This window comes from Crotalus tigris, unplaced genomic scaffold (assembly GCF_016545835.1).
Source record: "Crotalus tigris isolate CLP2741 ecotype Arizona unplaced genomic scaffold, ASM1654583v1 scf7180000017666.379230911805:20528666, whole genome shotgun sequence".
Classification (NCBI taxonomy): Eukaryota; Metazoa; Chordata; class Lepidosauria; order Squamata; family Viperidae; genus Crotalus; species Crotalus tigris.
Window position 1 is genome coordinate 561895 of NW_024096552.1, and position 21076 is coordinate 582970.

At 37.7% G+C, this 21076-nt stretch overlaps 1 protein-coding gene across 9 annotated transcripts in view; it reads left to right on the forward strand.

The window, feature by feature from the left end:
* IKZF1 (IKAROS family zinc finger 1) overlaps positions 1–21076 on the forward strand; it is a 126240-nt gene that overhangs the window by 8507 nt on the left and 96657 nt on the right. For 8 of the 9 annotated variants that reach the window (XM_039336382.1, XM_039336390.1, XM_039336381.1 and 5 more), the window contains exon 2: positions 13095–13148. In XM_039336382.1, the coding sequence (XP_039192316.1) occupies positions 13095–13148 (54 nt within the window). Of the gene's footprint in view, positions 1–13094; positions 13187–21076 lie in introns of all 9 variants that reach the window. The other variant, XM_039336384.1, reaches the window with a different exon arrangement.

Consider the following 21076-nt stretch of genomic DNA (forward strand, 5'->3'; position numbering starts at 1 on the left):
CTACTTTGCATCTGGTTATCTCACTTTTAATGTGAAGTTGACTACCTATTAAATTGAAATAAAAGTAATACTTATGGAATTTGCTCATAATCAAAGACAAGGAAAAACTGCTTCAATTGGACATTGTACCGATTTCAAATCCATGAATCTACATGAAGGAAATTTCTTTATCCTGGGAAATTGATCGACATTATAATAGTTTGCAGAATTAGACCTGCATACAGTTACTCACTATATTTAGATACAAATAAGCTTGCGTAGGATTGGGTTAATTTATATAGATTTCTTGAGCACTTGTAATAATTTTCCCTTATCATATTTTGAATATTAAAATGCAAAGAGCAAGTAAGAGAACTTAAATGTCATTTATAAAGGAAACTTATATTTTCTATCAACAGGATTATAGATTAATTCATAATGTGAATTAATCTAAAACAAAGGAAATGTTTTAATAAATTATTTTCACAAAACATCTTGCTAACATGAATTAGGTAACAAGAAATTATTTCAGAATAATTAATTATATAGGATTTTCTGTACATATTTGTGTTTATATTTGCCATCTTTATTTCTTTTTTTAAAAATTAAACATCTGGATAAAAGAAGATATTTTGACATAGAAAGCTTCAAATTTGTGACCCTTGAAAGTGAGTTCCAGTTAATACAGTGGGGCTTCCTTTCATGGATATGACTGTGGTTTTAGTCATACTCCAATTGGGGGGGGGCAAAATTTGCAAAAAGAAGGATACAAATTCAATTCATTAGGTAGGTGCCTGATGTGAAACAGTGTACTTATGGTTATAACCGTCAATTCATCTAACTTCCTGAGAAAGAAACTATGACTAAATATGCTCCCTTTTTTCTATAGAAAAGTTCCATATAGATGTGTTAACACAGCAGAGGAGGAAATGAATTGATCTTAATTATAAACTTTGTTTCTTGTACATCTTGATAATCTTAGAGAGAAAACTTACTTAATGGAAATTTGAGAAAGAAAGACTACTATGTTTCTCAGTTTTTGTTTCTAGAAAGGATTTTTTTGTTAGTTTTTATTTGTAGTATGCTGGAGAGGAAATTAAAAATAGAATTAAAATGGTTCTAAAGTAAAATCTTTCATAGGGATTGAGAGGTCTACTTTATTAAATTCCAATAATAAAGTTAATTATCAGCTGCTAGTAGAGATATTGGATACTTTTAATTAAAGACGGTTTGCGTTTTTGGACAAAGGTTTCCAGCTCATTCATCCATAAGAATCTGTATTTAGTTTAGCAAAATTGTCTTAAGTGTAGGACTGCCCAAACTTATTAATGCATGTCTATGTTAAGATAATAAAAGCCTAGATTTTATTTTATTTATTTTATTTTTAAATTTTATTTTATTTTATTTTTCCTTCAAGTCAGTGTTAATTCCTGAGAACTATCTGGACTAGTCCCTGCAGTTTTCTTGGCAAGATTTTCCAGAAGTGGTTTGCCATTACCTCCTTTCTAGGAGACTGACTAACCGTTAGGCTGGTTTTCTGCCTAAGACAGGAGTAGAACTCACAGTATCCCCTTAACTATTACAGCAAACAGTAATTTAAGAGCCTAAATGCTTCTCATTTATTATTATTATCAAGATATCAGCCCAAGCTTTGTTCTTTGCTGCTCAGGAGAGATCATTCCTTTCACAAACCAGAGAGAACAAATTGAGAAGGCTGGAAGTTCTTGCCCCTGCCCCTTTCTGCTGCCCAAAAATGCTGCCACTTAATTTTTCTGCTGACACTATTTATCATGCAGTTGCCGCCATTGAGCAAAATCTCTTGGGGTGGCAGGAGCAAATGTGTTATTTTTTAAAACTGCCAGTGGGCTGCCACCGGCTGCATGTGGACTGCATGTTGTATAGACCTGCTTTAGACTAATGTTCTGAAGATCCCATCACTGTGTGAGTGCTGTGGCAACTTCCTCTGCAAGAAATGGTCAAAAGGTTTCCAGAATAGCTGATGAATACAATCTTGTTCTGAGGAGATTTTATTCAAATCAAAATGTTGGGACCAGGTAATACGGCTGGTATTCTTTGTTTGGAACAGTGCCAGTAGCACTGTAATTTAGAAGAGTGCAGTGTGTGATGATTCTCCTGATGGTAGATTAACAAGTAAATGTCGTTCATGATTCTTCCCAATGCATTACCCAGGTTATGGCCTCAACCTGCTTCCTAGGATGCCCAGTCCTGGTTTGGGGAACAGGCTGCACAGTTGAGGATTTTCTTCTATTCCTGCTAACTGGCTAACTTTTTGTTGGATATATATTAAGGGTAAACACATCATTTGTTGCCCCATATTTTCCCAATGTCACCTATGTTACCTATTTTACAGGTAATCTTCAATTTATGATCATAATTAAGCCTGACAATTACATCAATCATTATAAGTCATGACAGTTGTAAAGCAGGTCACCACATGACTAGACCTGATTTTAGAACTTTTTTTTTGCAATGGTTGTTAAGCAAATGTGGAGGTCATTAAGCAAATGCAGTGTTTTGTAAAAGAACACAGCAGTTGTTATTGGGCAGTTTTTGCCAGAAACCATAAGTAAATGCCAGTTTCTGACAAAAACATCATAAATCATAATTATGTGATTGCAGGGCACTGCAAACAGCTATACAGTAAATGTGGGCCAGTTGCTGAGTGCCCAAAATGCAGTTGTGTGGCCATAGCGAAGGTACCTCAGAATTTTAAAAAATGGATTGTATGTCTCTTTTGGGGGGGTTGTCCATCAGAATTTCAGAAGGTCATGGCCACTGGCCACAAGTTGAAGACTACCCATAAAAAACTAAAACTGGAATGCTGCAAAGCAAAGTGCCAGCTTCCCATTCTTTAAAAAAATCATTAACATATACACATAGACAATATTAGAAAATTTAAATAATGTCACAGCTGTTCAATGAGTTCACCGAGTGTATGCTTTTGTGGTGAAGATACCTTTACCACAGGTTTACCAGGTTTCCTTGCCCAAAATGGTTTGCTCTCAAGAAAAGCCTTTTGAAATAACATATTGATCACAATTGCTAATAAAACACCAAAAAAGCAAAAGAAAATAGAGGGGGACTGTTTTATTTGTTGCTACATGAAATAAAGGAACATAAGTCAATCATATTCTCATATTTTCTGCAAACGTGGCTCTGTCAGTGGGCCTTGGGAACCCAGAGCTAGATGGAGCCTATTAAATGGCTAGTATGAGTGTGTGCTGTCGCCAGGGTGGGTGGGAGGAGTGTTTTTTAAATTGTTGTTGTTGTTGTTGTTGTTGTTGTTATTATTATCGATCATCGCACAGTCAGCCAGATGTTCAGACTGGATTTGGCATTTTGTCTACCTATCGAGTCCTTACCCAGGACCTGGGATAGGCAGATGTGGATGTTTGATGGCATTACAGATATCGTCGCAGGATGGAAGCAGTTCCTAATAAGGCCGCCTTTTGCAATTGACTAATAGCGAATTTGTCAATGCCAATGGTGTTCAAGTGGTGCTCCAGTTGTTTTGGGATTGCACCCAAGGAGCCTATGACTATTGGTACTACCCTTGCTTGCTTTTGCCACAGTCTTTCTATTTCTATTTGTAGGTCTTTGTATTTTGTTATCTTCTCCAGTTCTTTCTCTTCTATTCTGCTATCTCCAGGCACTGCCACGTCCACTATCCAGACTTTTTTGTCTTTCTTATCGACAATTGTTAAGTCTGGGGTGTTATGTTGCAGGTGCTTGTCTGTTTGAATTCTGAAGTCCCAGAGCAGTTTAATTTTATCATTTTCTATGACTTTCTCTATTTTATGATCCCACCAGTTTTTGCTTACAGGCAAATGATATTTTTTGCAGATCTTCCAATGCACCATTGTTGCTACTTTGTCATGCCGCTGCTTGTAATCAGTTTGTGCAATCTTCTTGCAACAGCTTACCAAGTGGTCCACTGTTTCTTCAGCTTCTTTGCATAGGCGGCACTTACTGTCTGTTGCTGTCTTCTCAATTTTGACTTTGTATGCATTTGTCCTTAAGGCTTGGTCTTGTGCAGCCAGAATTAGTCCCTCGGTCTCTTTCTTCAATTTTCCTGCTCTTAGCCATTGCCAGGTTTTATTATTATCTGCTTTCCCAGCTATTTTTTTCATGTATTGGCCATGTAGTGCTTTGTCTTCCCATGCCTCTATTCTGTTCTTCATTTGGTCTTTCTTGTAGGCCAGTTTGGTCTCTCCAGTAGTTAGTAAGCCTTCCTGATATACTAATTTCAGTGCATCTTCATCATTGTTCTTCAGATATTCTTCCAAAGCCATTTTTTCTTCTTCAACCATCTGATGTACTTGTAGCATTCCACGCCCACCTATTTGCCTTGGTAGATAAAGTCTATCAATGTCACTGCGTGGATGAAGGGCATGATTCATTGTCATTATTTTTCTGGTCTGCCTATCCATTGCTTTTAGTTCTGCTTGAGTCCAGTCCACTATTCCAGCTGTGTACCTAATGACTGGGATTGCCCAGGTGTTGATTGCCTTTATGGTATTTCCTCCATTGAGTTTGGATTTTAAGATCTTCTTCACTCTCTTGATGTATTCACCTCTAATCTTTTTCTTGACTTCAGTGTGCTTGATGTTGTCAGCTTGAAGGATACCCAAGTATTTGTAGTACTCTTCCTCATCCAGACTCTTAATGTTATTTTCGTGGGGCATCTTGATTCCTTCAGTTTTCATTATTTTTCCTTGTTTGATAGTAAGTGTGGCACATTTGTCCAAGCCAAACTCCATTACAATATCTTGGCTATATATACGGACAGTGTTGAGCAGCGATTCTATTTCAGATGATGTTTTTCCATACAGCTTCAGATCATCCATATAAAGGAGTGGGATAGTCTGGCAGATGTTTTTGATGTTTGATAGCCATGTCCTGAGTTATTCAGTATTGTTGACAGAGGAAACAGTGCAATAACAAATAGTAATGGTGATAATGAATCTCCTTGAAATATTCCTCTCTTGATATTAACCTCTCCCAGCCTCTCACCATTGATCTGCAACTGTGTCTTCCATTGTGCCATCGATCTTTGCACAAATTTTCTGATGTTTCTACTGACTCCTGTTATTTCTAGGCACTTTATTATCCAATCATGTGGCAGAGAGTCAAATGCCTTTTTGTAGTCAATCCATGCCACATTCAGGTTGGTCTTCCTTCTCTTGCAGTTTTCCAAGATCATTTTGTCTATTAGGAGTTGATCTTTTGTTCCTCTGCTATTGGGGCGGTTTCCTTTCTGCTCAGGTGGAAAGAGATTGTTTTCAACTAGATGCTGTTGCACTGCATCAGCTACTACACCAGTTAGTAATTTGAAAGTTGTTGGTAAGCAGGTAATTGGCCTGTAGTTACCTGGTGTTGCCCCTTTTGCTGGATTTTTCATTATTAGGTAGGTTTTCCCAGTTGTTAGCCACTTTTCAATTTCTCCTCCTTGTAGTATATTGTTGAACTGTTTGGCAATGAGTGGGTGTATAACAGTTAGATGTTTCAACCAAAACCCATGCAGTTCATCTTCACCTGGTGCTGACCAATTTTTGATTTTCTTTGCTCTTTTTTCTACCATTTTTGTTGTTATTACTAGTTCTTTCATTTCAACTTCTGTTTTATTTGCATCCACCTCTTTTAACCAAGCCGCATCCTTGTTGTATTTCTTTGGGTTATCCCATATCTGCTTCCAGAACTGCACTGTTTCTTCCTTGTCAGGTACTGACTGATTCCTTGCAGTTTCTCCATTGATGGATTGGTAGAAACGTTTCTGATTGGATTGAAATTGGAGGTTCTGCCTATAGTTTGCAATTCGAGCTTCATATCTACTGATTTTCCTGGCTATAGCTGTTATTTGTTGCTTTATTATTTCCAGTGCTTCCTTGATCTTCCTTGTTTCTAAGTGGTATTTCTTGATTAGGTATTCTTTGGTCTTCTTGTTCTTCAGCTTCTTTTCTTTCATCTGTTCTAGCTTGCTTGCATGTGATCTTAACTTGCTGATCTTATTTTCTAGTCTAACCTTCCATTTTTCTGGTGCACTGTTTGTTTGTTTTTCTTTTTTGTTGATTTTGCATCCCAGGTATTCTGTTATAACTGCAGCTGTGCTGTACATTAGTTGGTTTGTTTCTTGCAATGAATTGGTGCTTATACTTGATATTGCAATATTTGCATCTTTTAATGCTTGTGCTAGCTGTTTCTTTGGAACAAGCTTCAATGCAGGTAGCCTTATTCTGTTGTTTTTGTGCTGTTCTAGATGCTCAGTTATTCTTTGTTTCAATTCTTTTATTTCTTTAGTTAGAGGGTTTTGTTCTTCCTGAGGTAGAGGTGCCTGGTTTCCAAATGAGAACAGTTGTATATCTCTGCTAGATTCTTCACTGCCAACTCCCCCTGGTTTGCCTCTACATTCTGAATTACTTCTGGTAAGGCTTTGATTTCTTTGCCCTGGGTAAACCTTTGCAGTTCGTCCAATTCTGTTTCTGTGAATATTTTATTTCGTGTTATAAATCGGCGTTGATCTGCTAGTCTCTGTTCTGTTATTTCTGATTCTGGATGTTGTTCTTTCCAGAACTGGTGCATTCGTTTTAGATATCCTCTTCTTGTTGGACTTGATCTGTAGTAACAGATCATTATTTCTTTGTTTTCCATCACTGTGTATCTGCGACGGGTAAACACCTTTTCTTCCAGTAGTTCTGCAGCTGCTGGCCCTGGTTGCTCAGCCAACAGTCCTGAGTCCTGTAACCCATTTTTCACCAGATATCCAGGAACTCCAATATCTAGCGCGGACCTTGTTAACCCGGGCGACGTCCGAGCCGGTATGGCATTCTGAAATTTACGTCTCACCATATTTTTTATGGGAGAGACACTCTTTGTCTGACTCCTCTGATGAGACCTGTCCAGTATGGTTGAACCTCTAGCATAGCTCTCATCTTCCTCAGAGTACACAAGCCCCACAACCACGTCAAGGTAGTGCCTCACTATTATTATTATTATTATTATACTTCTTTTATATGGTGTTTTTATATCCGTGTAAGCCACTTTGAGTAGCCATGTATGAGTAGGCAGCAATATAAATTTTCTAAATAAATATCCTACAGAATACACATTTATACTGTGGACTGTCTTTGCAATGTATCCCCATTTTTCTAAGAGGCAAAACCATCATTGTAGCAGGCAGAATATAAAAATATTCATTATCAGCTCTAGAAGTTAAATTCTAAAGACTGTTTTAGGGTAAATTTTAAAAAAACATGCAAATTAATGAAGTTAACAAAATCAATTTTGATGGAAATCAGGTGCTGTGATGCTTAAGTCAAATCAGCCTTTCTCCTTTTGTAACTTATTTGCTTCACAGTACTAAAGCAATGTTTTGGGATCTTTGTAGTAAAGGTATTGTTGTAATGTGGATTTTTGTTTTCTCCTCGTTCTCCACATAACATGTTTCTTTTTCTTTCAAGAGTAAAATAAAGTCATCTCTTCATATTTGAATTAAGGATGATGTAAAGATAATTATTACTCTCCTAAATGGTTAGAGATTATACCAGTATCTGTTTTGCTAGAGTATTATTTAGGTAGAGTAGATTGTCAAACTGATTTGTAATGCACATTTATATATGAGGAATTTCCTACTGTCTCTAATGAAGTTTACTTCCAATCCTATAGATTTGCAAATAAGCTACACTGAAAATGAGATAATTCACAAAAAAGGCAGTGCACCTCTTGTTTAAATTAAGGTACTAGAATTCAAGGTTCCAAATGACCTGGATGGAGGATCATACTGTTCCAGTCTTTAAATATACTGAGAAATTCAAAGAATGTTTTCTTGACATCGATTGGAACTTATATAGCAGCAAATCTAAAACTACAACTGGAGCTGCAGGTTATTCTGGCTGAATTCCAGTTGGGATACATATATGAAACATACATTACTGCAAAAATACAGTATTTTGGTGTATGATGTATTCTTAATGTGTGAAACTCCCAAAGCCGGATATTAATAATGTTACATCTCAGGATCAAACAGATTTTGATGTTTTCTTTGTTCTTAACTAGGATTGGGCCAGAATCTTGGCATGGAGGCAAAGGAGTTTTAGCTTTTGGTCACTGCCTAAATATTAATTTGTCTATGATAGAGTGCTCGCCCAACTCCTCACTAAATAGTAGATACAATCTGGATCAAAACTAATAGAACAAATGTTTCAAATCTGACTTTTGGGGATTCCAGCTTAATCAGAGGCCTGAACTGCAGGACTGAGTGACAAAAATCTAGCATCCATAGTCTTTACTACTCCAAGATAGATTTCATAAATTTCACAATCATGCTTTTTCTTTATGGGAAAGCTGTGCCTGATTGAAATTTGCTGTATAATGTGGAAAATAAACTTTGAGATGTTCTGTTCCAGCTTCATATATTGCCGTTTTGCCTGTGGATTTTTAAAAATACATTTGTATTCTATTTTTAAAAATAATAACAAGAATTATCAGAAGGACAGAACAATAAGAAAATAATTATTATTTGTCCATAGCACAAGAAGGAAAGCAATAAGGTTAAAACGGTGGATATTATAAGCAACATATACTGAAGATATATTTATTTTAGATAAATAAATATAAATAAATTTTAAATAAATAAATATAGATAAATTTTAGATAGAAGCAAAGTAGAAGACTAGAATGGAAATGTGAATGTTTTACATTGGTTGTTAAACAATTTAACTCATGTTGAATTAATCACTTACAAGTGCTTAACATTAAATGCATTATAGCCCCATAGTGATCCATATGCGTATCTTATAGCATGAATATAACACATATACCATCATCATATGAACATGACTGTTCCTGTGAATCTTTCCATATGCAGCTGGTCCTTCATTAAAGACAATGAGGAGCTGGCTTGCTGCTATAAATAAGGCTCTCATCCTCAGCTGATAGAGAGTGCTATTTTGTTGCTAATAGTGAAGTATGTAAGTTTTTATGCATCCTTATCCCTTTTATTTATGGGTTCTGTGGTATTTTAAATCATAGGTTAAGACTCTTTTTTCAAGTCATGGAGTAATCAGTTCTTCATTTTTCCAGGATACCATCTATATGTAGGATGTCAATGGGTTTCACTTTTAGCAAGGAAAAACCCTACATTTTCCCCTTCTGAATTCTGTGTAGCATTTTCCAGATAAATATTTGGTAAATATTCACCAGTGTCCAAGAGAAATGTGTGTTAAAAATATCCAAACCTTGTACAATGTAGGGATGGAAAATCCATAACAGATTCAGAAATATCTGTCTGAACAAGAGTGGCAATTGGGTAAAATTGAAGTAGAAAATAGAGGTTGATCTGTCTCAGGCCTAAAGATCTATGTAAATTGTGTATTATGTCTTCTTTAAAGGAATTCTGAGATATATTTTATTATTCATTTTATTCATTAAGAAAGTGACCCCAGTATTTTGAATTGTAGCATGAGGTAGACTCAACAAAATAATTCAACATAATTGAAAATAATTTAATTAATTTTAAAATACCAAATAATTACCATCACTATTATGTTATCATTTTTAATAAAACAAGTTGAAATGTTTACAGGAATGATTGACCTCAATTCAAAACTTGATTATTTGGATAATGTCAATTATTCAATGCAAGGGAAGAACATTCTGAATAGAATAGAATAGAATAGAATAGAATAGAATAGAATAGAATAGAATAGAATAGAATAGAATAGAATAGAGTTGGAAGGGACCTTGGAGAACTTCTAGTCCAGCCCCCTGCTCAAGCAGGAGAACCTATACCATTTCAGATAAGTGACTGTCTAGTCTCTTCTCAAAAACCTCCAGTGATGGAACACCCACGATTTCTGAAGGCAAGCTGTTCCATTGGTTAATTGCTAATTAAGGAAGTTTCTCCTTAATTCTAGATTGCTTATCTCTTTGATCAGTTTCCAACTATTGTTTCTTATCCTGCCCTCTAGTGCTTTGGAGAATAGTTTGACCCCCTCTTCTTTGTGGCAGCCCCTCAAATACTGGAATACTCCTATCGTGTCACCCCTATTTCTTCTTTTCTTTAGACTAGCCAAATCCAAGACTTGCAGCCATTCTTCTTATGTATTAGTTTCCAGGCCTTTGGTCATTTTAGTTGTTCTTCTCTGAACTTTTTCCAAAGTCTCAACATTTTTTTTTTGTAGTATGGTGACCAAAATTGGCTGCAGTATTCCAGGTGTAGTCTTACTAGGGTTTTATAAAGTGGTATTAATACTTACCGTATATTCCGGCGTATAGGGCGACCCGGCATATAAGATGACCCCTGAGTTCGACGCTGAGTCGCAAGACGATCGACGCCGAGTCGCAAGACGATTGACGCCGAGTCGCAAGATGATCGACGCTGAGTCACATGCCTAGAAAGTCATCTTATACGCCGGAAACTACCAGTATTTCCGGCATATAAGACGATCGACGCCAAATCGCATGCCTAGAAAGTCATCTTATATGTCGGAAACTATGTTATTTCCAGTGTATAAGACGATCGACGCCGAGTTGCATGCCTAGAAAGTCGTCTTATATGCCAGAAACTACCTTATTTCTGGCGTATAAGACGACTCGGCATATAAGACGATCCCCGAGTTCGGCGCCTGTTTCAACACTCTCAAAAGTCATACACTAGAATATACGGTAGCGTGATCTTGATTCTATGCCTCTGTTTATACAACCCAGGATTGTATTAGCTTTTTTGGCTGCTGTTGCATACTGCTGGCTCATAGTCAAGGACACCAGGACTCAAGATCCCTCTCACAGTTACTGTTTTTGTACCAGGTCTCGCCTAATCTGTACTTATACCCAGTGGTGGGATCCAAATATCTGAACAACCGGTTCTGTGCGTGGATGCAGACCTGGGCCTCCAAGGCCTAAAACCAACTTCTGGAAGTGACATCCATGCACTTCCGGCGGGCCGTTCTAGGCTAGGAGATCTCCACCAGTCCTCTAAGACCTAGGACAGACTTCCGGAAGCAGTGTGCATTCAGCCAGTTCTCCAAACTCAACAATATTTAGGTACTGGTTCTGCCGAACCACTGTGAACCGGCTGAATCCCACCACTGCTTGTACCTTTGATTTTTCCTGCCTAAATGTAAAACTTTGCTTTTCTCCACATTAAAATTAATTTTGTTGGATAGGGCCCATTATTCCAGTTTCTCAAGATCTTTTTGGATCTCTGAGCTTGTCTTCTGGATGTTGGCTATTCCTGCCAGTTTAATGTCATCTGCAAATTTGATGAGTTTCCTCATCTAAGTTATTTGTGAAGATATTAAAAGTACTGGGCCTAAGACAGAGCATTGTGGTACCCCACTGCTTACTTCTCTCCATGTGGATGTAGTACCATTGAGGACTGCTTGCTGATTATGGTTTGTCAGCCAGTTACAAATATATCTGATGGTGTTGTTGTCTATCCCATCTTTTTCTAGCTTACTAAGCAGCAGGTTGTGGTCTACTTTGTCAAATGCCTTATTGAAATCTAAGTATTACATATTCCAAACCATTTAGGATTTTAAAGGTCTTGAACAAAGGCCTGGTGATTTCTTTCAAGCTGGTGTTAAATGGATTACACAAGCCATTTCTGACTGCTGCATTCTAACTTTAGAGTTATAGAATGCCCCCTAAGTTCAGACCAAGTCATAATAAGTTGTCCAGAATTCAATATAGCCTTCCCAACATCCAGATCCAACAGCTCAGAGCAGCATAACATTTAACTCACCAAACCAAATGCAGCCCATCAACCATATTTTTAGCTTACTGGAACTTGACAACTTGACAAAACTTTTCTTTTGTAAGGAAAATAAAGATTTCATATATTTTTTGTTCAGCTTGGTAAGTCCCAAGCTAGCCAATTGGAGAAAACATTGTTCTATTGGAAATCATTTGTGTATTGCACGTCGAAGATTGTTTCCAAAGCTTCTGTGACAATCAAGTTACAATTCTGTAGATGTCTGAAAAAAAAAATACTGGATAAAGCCCTTAGTAGTTTAAAGAAGATGTAGAAGCTAGAAAACCTGATCTGAACTATGCTTTTGAAAAGAGACTACCTGTGTTACTGAATGAGTTCATTCTTATATATGCTAAGAATACTTTATTTTTTATTTTTTTATTTTTGGCCAAATAGCCAGCAAATGTCTATCCAGGCTCTAGAGAACTTAGACCTCTAGCATTATGCCCCAAGGCCAGAGCTAGGCTTTATTTCTGCTTCACTACCTTGGGCATGTTTCCCTGGTGTTTGTGACCACCTTGCAACTTTATTCTTTGGAACATTACATGTTGTAACAGAAGGCCAAGCAGCTTCCCACTATTGGTTGCATATCTAGGGAGTCAAGCCATCTGTCAGTAAAACAGAAAAACCTAAGTTCCTTTTCTCTCCAGGGTTCAGTTTGCTATTTTGGGGAGGGCTTCCATTCCCCATGTGGAAGAAAGCTGGTGTGGTTTGAAGCAAAGATGGTTGAAAAAGAGAAGGCCAAAAGACTGAAGCTGCTGTTTTGCCCATCTGCCACTGTTTGAGGTGTATTCATTATTAATGGAGGTAGTGGCGATTGCTGTTCAGATATGCAGGCCTGCTTGGGTAAATGAGACATTCTTCAGCAAATTGCTTTGGTTTTTGATTGCTGATTGTACGCGTGTCACCAAGCTGACTCAAAGTTCATCGATGCATGCTCAGTAAATTAGAAAGAACATAACTATGGATCAGCCAAGAGAATGAATTCTTTGCCTACAATGACCCAGGGCCATTTAATTTTCTGCTTAATTTTGTTGCAGTCAGTTTGCATTTTGGGTTATTATGCAGTAGGAAATTAACAATAAATAACAAATTTGGTCTTCCTGTGCTTGTAATGATATTTTTTATAAATCTTTGTAATGCTCTTTTTAAAAGGATCAAGGTCTGTACCAGACTGATACCTCACAAATATGCAGAATTGGAAAGAAAGGGGGAAAACATTAGTCCTGACAGATAATCTCATAGTTAAATAGCAATTCCTTTCTCTTTCTGTTCTCTCAGTTCTCTCCTGTGATTTTATATTTCACATTAAACTTAAAATTTTTCTTTTTCTCTTTTTTTCCAGATAATTTGAGGAAAATGGAAACAGATGAGACTCAAGACATGTCCCAAGTTTCTGGTGAGATGGGATATATAAAGAATATGACTTAAAAAGAAGTAGGGAATCTCATCCATCTTCAAATTTGTTTGGTTCTCTACAAGACCATAGCACTGTTGTTATTGTCAGGACAGATGCTTCAATGTTTTGTAATGACTATATGCAGATCAGGATATCATTAATGTTTATCACTTCAAACTTAGTAATGGATTTTTTAAAAAAAATGGGGAAAAAATGAAAAAGAAGCATACTTGTTGGTATGCACAGATCTTCCTTTCTCTCACAGAACAATAAGCCTATGTGACATATTTTAAATTCAAAACCATATTTAGATTTCTATTACAAGTTTTTTATATGAAAACCAGAGAAATAATTTTATCTTATCTGTCAAGTACTATCTATCAATATTTTCTAAATTTAATGATCTTTAGTTTTATAATTAGTCTAAGACTGATTAAATTTCCTTGCTTAGATTTCCTTAGTCTTGAATTCTCGTTTTTTGCAGTGAAATTGGCTTACACAATTTTTTTTGTGAAAGGGATTTGTTACATCTGGAAACAATTGTAAGGGGAGACACTTGAAGGGGCATTACTGTTTGAGGAGAGAGAAAATAACATGCAAGTTGGAGATCTACTAAAGACCTGGGTATTTCATAATCCACTAGAGCTGGAATTTTAAATCCTTCTAGATACCTCTATATTATATATTTCTAAACTGTATAAAACATTTAAGAGACGGTCATTAAAAATGTACATATTAAAGAGCAAGTAACACTGTTACCCAAATGCAGAAAATTAAGATTTTTATTGTAGACAAGTAACCAATATAGAATAGAATCATAGAATTGTAGAATCTTAGAAACACAGAATCATAGGGCTGGATGGGGCCTTGGAGGTCTTCCAGTCCAACCCTCCATCCAAGGCAGGAATCCTTATGTAATCCTGGACAAATAATCATCCAGCTTTTCTTGAAAACCTCCAACAGTGGAGCACCCACAACTCCATGAGGCAAGCTGATCCATTGGTTAACTGTTTTCACTATCAGGAAATTCCTCCTTATTTCTGTTTGATAATATTCTATCCCTTACTTCTTGTCCTGCCCTCAGGTGCTATGGAGAATAAATTGACCCCCTCTTCCATGTGACAGCCCTTCAAGTACTAGAACATGGCTAACATGTCATCTGTAAAACTTCTCTTTTTTAGGCTAAACATACCTAGTTCTCATAAGTATGCATCATGCAATTTAGACTCCAGACAAGTGGTGGAATTCAAATATATGAACAACCAGTTCTTTGTGTGGATGCCACTTCCAGGCCTGGGCAACAAAAAATTAGCTACCGTTCTGCCTAAGTAGTGCGAATCAGCTGAATCTCACTACTGCTCCAGACTCCTTATCATCTTTGCTGCTCTTCTCTGCATACTTTTTAGGATCCCAACATCTATTTGTATTGGAGTGATCAGAACTGGATGCAGTATTCCAAATACTATCCCCTCCTGTGATCTTGATTCTATCCCTCTGTTGATGTATCCTAGGATTGTATTGAGCTTTTGGCAACTGCAGCACACTACTGATTCATACTTAAGTAATGGTCCACCAGGAGTGTCACAGGCTCTACTGTAGAGTCCAACACTTTCTGTTCTGTACCTGTTCTTGTTTTTCCTGCCTAATTGACTGGACAATCACTTCTCTGAAATGAGTCTCCTGCTTGAGTGGGAGGTTGGACTAGAAGACCTCCAAAATCCTTTTCAACTCTATTCTGGTTGATATTTATATCATTGAATTGCATCTTATTGCATAGAGTCCAATGCTCAAGCCTGTCAAGATCATTCTGAATCTTGAGTATATCTTCTAAACTGTAGCAATTCCCTCCAGTTTGGTGTTATCCACAAATTTGATAATGCCCCTTCAATCCCCTGATCTAGGTCATTTATGAAGATGTTGAATAATAGAGTTGGAAGGGACCTTGGAGATCTTTTAGTCCAACCCTCTGCTCAAGCAAGAAACCCAATACCATTTCAGACAAAAGGCTGTCCAGTCTCTTCTTAAAAACCTCCAGTATTGGAGCATCCACAACATCTGGAAGCAAGTTGTTCCACTGATTAATTGTTCTAATTGTCAGAAAAATTCTCTTTAGTTCTAGATTGGTTCTCTCCTTTATTAGCTTCCATTCATTGTTTCTTTCAGGTGCTTTGGAAAATAAGTTGATCCCAATTCTTTGTGGCAGTCCCTTAGATATTTCAACATTGCTATCCTATCACACCTAGTTCTCCTTTTCATTAAACTAGACAAACCCAATTCCTGCAACCATTCTTAATTTAGCCTTCAGTCTATTAATCATCTTTGTTGCTCTTCTCTCTTTCGAGAGTCTCAACATCTTTTTTATATTGTGACCAAAACTGATGCACTGTTCCAATTATGGTCTTACCAAGACATTACAAAGCGGTATTAACACTTCACATGATCTTCATTCTATCCCCCTATTAATGCAGCCTAGGACTGCTTTGGCTTTTTTGGTACTGCAGCACCAAAAGTGCAGTGATACTCCACTAGGACTCCAAGATCCCTCTCACAGTTAATACTATTGAGCCAGTTACCACCTATTCTATATCTGTTTTGGTTTTTCTTTCCTAAAAGTAGAACTGTACTGGGCCCAAGATGAAACCTTGAGGTACTCCACTGCATTCTTCCCTCCACCTGATCTACTTCATTGAAGACCACACATCAAGTGTGGATAGCAGCCAACTGCATAACAATATAACAGGACAGGGTATAATTTTTAGAATGTCAGCAAGTATTACTGGTCTTCTCTTTATGTTAGACACTCTTAGGTTCTTTGTCATTGTTTAGGCTTTTTAATAAGGTTGTTTCTGTGATGTAGAAACCTCCAAATCACTCTTTAAACTCAGATTACATTTTGAAAAAAAAAATGAATGTCTTTAAAAGCAGGTGATACATCAATTGTATAAGACTTTTCAGATTGTCTTTTTTCAAATGGTGCAATAGATATCATTCTTCTGAATAAGATCTGTAGAGTTATATACAAATCTATAGTAGAACAATTAGGGTTCTTCTTGGCACAGTTCACAGATCAGCACTTAGGACACTTCTTAGCTATGTTCCCAGCCACTGTGATTCCAGGTTGCCAATATTATTATGCAATAGAATCTGTTTACTTCCAGTTTGGCTATGTGAGTCAAAAGGAGTTATTTGAGACAGTTTGGTCTAGGCATCTTGAGAGAAAGTGAGAGATCATGAGTTAGCCATGAAAGCTAGCACGGTGACCTTGGAGCAGTCACTGTCTCTCAGCCTAACCCACTTGCTGTTGTGGAGAAAAATAGAAAGAGGAAGTATCTTCACTGTGTTGAGTTGTTTATTGAAGAAATAATAAAGGTGGGATTAAGTAAGTAAGTAAGTAAGTAAGTAAGTAAATGAATAAATAACTAAATAAGTTTGTTTTCCATATTTCAATCGGTTACAATGTAATTATGTGGAACTTGGGGTAGACTGCTTTCCTTGCTGCAGAAACTCCTGCCTTATTCCATTCCTCAATACTTTAGTCAGAATGCTGACTTCAGCAGTTTTCGTTATTGGGCTGGATTTCTCTTTAAGTTCCTTGGTACCGTCAGTGAAAGTAATCATGGGCCATTCTTCAATAGTTTATTGAAATGGCTGTATTAAATTGCTTTAAACTTCTCCAATATAAATTACAGCCACTTGCTAACTTTCTGCCTGTGATATCACCTAGATCTCGCCTAGATTTATGTTTCTAATCTAAGCCTACATAATTATGTTTGAGTTATGTTTACTTTGTACTTCCCTTTCCACAGGCTTATATTAATATAAAATTTAATGTGGACAGGGAGGTTTGAAGAGTGAATCTAAAGAATTTTTAAAATCTTGTATTTATATATAAGTGGCAAATTCAGCTAAAACCAAATTGAAGAGGAAATGAAATTAAATTTTTGCAGTATCTCATGTGTGTGGTTTCCTGTAAAAACACCTGCATCAGAAAGCAGGATAGGGCTTGGGTGGAGTAAGAATTAAGTTTTTAGCAAGTCTTCAGTAAGCCGGATGTTAGGAGAGGGACAACTGACTTGTGACATCACTTATTTTTCTCTTAAGATTTGGTTTAAAAAATTTGAACTAATTAATAGAAAAAATTAGACTAAGATTAATAGAATATCTATTTAACAAAGAAATACTTTCCTGAATTCCAAGTGCAAGGGACAGACATTAGGCCTAGGCACATAAACAGCTTGTAAGCATCATAGAAAGAACTAGCTACCAATGTCTAGTAGTGGATATTCAGCATGAAATAATATAAACTGTACATTTTTACAATACTGAATGCTGACTAAAAACAGCACTAAGCCATTATGGCCTTGTTCATTATGGAATTGGTGAGTGCTTCAGCTCACAAGTTGGAAAAGGCAATGCAACTTGCCCAAAGGAAGACAATCTGAATTCTTTATTCACTGATTATTTTAAGTAGACAGAGAATAAAACTGCTTTTTTAAAAAAAATTAAGGTTACCTTTGTATATTATGGGCAGTACAATGTTTATGGGAGTCAGTTTTCATCAGAAGCAATACAAATCAAAAAAAGAGATACTTTTGTTGCCAATTATCTCACACAAAAATTATAGTGAAGTTTACATTGTAAGTAGGCTAGTCAGCCCCACTAGGTATACCTGACTAGGAAAGCCACAGGAAAGGCTAACACTACTTTTATAATAACAGAATTTTGCAAGTCTGACTGCGTAGCTTATTATCTCCCTTCTTATACTCCAGTGATTCAGGGAGACATATGCCTGAACCATTTCTGAATGTTATCGGTTTTGAACTTTAAAATTTTTAAAAGCTTCAGTCTCTTTTGTCTAGGTAACAGCTAATTGAACAGCATATTCATATTCAATAATTTTCCTTGCTCTTTACCAAATATATAAATGCAATTGGCTAATAATGGATATGATTTTTGCTTGTTTGCTTTTGTTTTAACCAGAAGAGAAACAAACAACATGATTGCCAAAGGCAAGATTAGTAAAAAGGTTTATGAGGAGAATTCCCTGGACATTATGTAGGAAGGAAGTGTGGATGACCAAGGAAATAAATGAATTTTCAGTTCTTTCCAGTGAGATTTTTACTATCCATACTTTTACTTTTAATCAGTACCTAGTGTGCAAGTGCAATTTTGAACCAAGACTTGACATAAATCTTAGCCTCTGTTTGAACACAACTTTTATATGCCTTGCAGCCCATGTTTACCAGATGGAACAAATGTTGATCTACTTGCATGGGAAATTTAGTAAAGAGATGCTGAATACTTACCCATCTGCAGTTCTCCCCGACCAATCCCATTTCCCTATCTCAAGGCTGGAGCTGTTTTGCCTCTGTAATTAGTTGAAAGGAATCTCTTGCCTTCCATATGACATTTCATTGAATGCTAGGTTTGTATTAATTTGAATAGAAAGACATTTAAATAACTTTAAATCCATAATCATTACTATTTTTGGATATCAATGTTCAGAAACCACCTGTTTTTGTAGTTGAGCCAGGACTGGTCATTTTTTGTTTAGAGGAGGTTTCAGAACGTACATTTCAAAGCGTGTGTGTGTGTGTGTGTGTGTGTGTGTGTGTGTGTGTAACAGGAGAAAAGTAGAACATCCAGATTATGGATGTCAATAAATGTGCCTTTATTGTACTGTGTTAAAAACTCCATCAGGCATCTTCATTACAAGTGGCATCTTTAGCAAACTGTGATGTCATCAAAGTGCAATATTAAACAGGTGTGATGATCCTGATGTTTGACACAAGCATATTGAAGTCATAACTTGTGAAAACTTCTCATTTCACCCTAAAAGAACATTCTGTAATCTAGCATTGCAGAATATGCAATTATCAAGGAGTTGATAGAAACAATTTTAAATAAAAATTACAATAATTGGTGGTTTTACTTAAAAATGAGTGATACAAGATTATATACATATATAAAATTGTTTAAAATAAAATGAGCACCAAGGTAGTTAAAACTATAAAAGTTTAATTTAAAAATGCCAAGCTTTCGCCGTCACCTGCCGGCATCATCAGGGCTTAAAATGCTAGAGAGTGAGAGAGTCTCTTATAAGCAAGCCAGAGTCTGCGCCTGGCTCCTTGATCTCATTATCGGACCTAATTGGATAGATTGTACTCCGGTGATCCGTTTCTTCCTGCACCCCTTATCTACATGTGTGTCCTCATTTGCCTTCTTTTCCTTGGATTCTAGGGTGGGTGGGACAACCTCCCTATCCCCCTGGTTGTCCCCATCCTTTGATCCATTGTCTCCCTCAGGTTTGTGTGGTGGTTTGCATTTCCCCTTCCTCTTTTTTCCCCAATCCACATCCACGCAGCTATTCTCTCTACGAGTGCTTTCCCTTTCTTCCCTAATGCCTTCCCCTCGTGCCCAGTTGTTACGGAGATGGTCATGTGTGACATTCTGGGCTGACTGGGTTACAGCAGTAAATTGGGGGAGTTCGATGAGCTGTTTATCCATATGGTAAGCCTCGTAAGTATGGCCATGCACAGTCATCATGCCCCTCCCCCCCTTTTTTCGTCTTCTGCATCCTTTCTCCACACGCTACAATCGGAATCACTGGTGCGGGGGGAGGTGAGAGTATGATCTCCTCGAGTGTCGCAATGTTCCTCTTCTGCTCTCCTCCTCCCTCCGGTGCTTCTCGTTCTTGCATGCGTGTGGTACAGGTCTTTAGAGTCAATGGGTGCTGCCGATGCGAGGCACGGCAAGACGATTTCACAAGCCCCACCCCCCCACGTGTTCTTTCGTCCAGGTTCACTCTTCTCCCTACTCCTTGGGATATCTATCCACCCGTCATTACACTCAGCGCCGTCCCATACTCCATGCACTCTCGATTCGGTTGGCGTTGCTGGTCGGGGGAGTCGTCCCATCCTCCTCGGATCGGTCGCCTTCTTTCTCTCAAGCTGTAGGTGAGGTGTCAATCTTAATAACCTCTTCCCATCTCCGTCTGCGGTGTTTTTCTGCGCACCAATTGGGATATCCCCAGTGTTCATAATATAGGGATTCTGGGCTTTGATTTTCACCGCCCCCCTAGTCTTTTGGAAGTGCATCAATACTGTGGGGGTGGTGGGGGTTTTTGGATGTTGCTCCTCCTCCTCTAGACTATCCACGACTTGTCGGGGGATTGGCATATCTTCCTTGATTTTTCTACTGAACCTGCCATCGAGCCGTCGGTAGCGGGATGGGCAACTGGCCATACTCCATGATCTTAATGCCAAATGTGCCGAGCAGAGGTCAATATGCTGGTTAATGGAGTCACTATTGGAGAGCCATGCTTCTTTAAGCAACCGGTCCCCCTTTGTATTGTCACTTGCCAAGACGCATACCTCGTTAAAATTAAAGCGGTGGCCCAATTCCGCCATATGTACTCATATCTGGGAGTGCTGCTCGCCCCCTTTCACTGCCAGTTTGTGTTCATGGACCTTGGTCTTCACTTGTTTGGAAGTCTCCCCAACATAGTTGCATGGGCAGTCCATACAATCAATCTTATATATGGCTGCCGACCTTTCCATGCTGGGGAGCGAATCCTTGGGGTGCATAATAGCGGCACGTAGCATTTGATTGGATCTGTGTGCTACTTTTATGTTATATGGCACTAGGATTCTTGCTGTTGCCTCCGAGACATTGCAGATATAGGAGAGGGTGACCCGTGTTGTCTGTGACACTAGTTCATCAGGTGGTGGGTTACTCCAGGATTCAGATCCCACAACTACACTCAGGAACCGTACCAACAAGCTTCTTGATGACTTAAAACAGAATAGGAGGATGGGTGAAGACGTGTTGAGAAGGGTACGTCCTGGTGACCCAGCTCTTGCCAGGTTCTATGGGCTACCCAAGATACATAAGCCTAATGTCCCCCTCCGTCCTATTGTCGCGTTTAG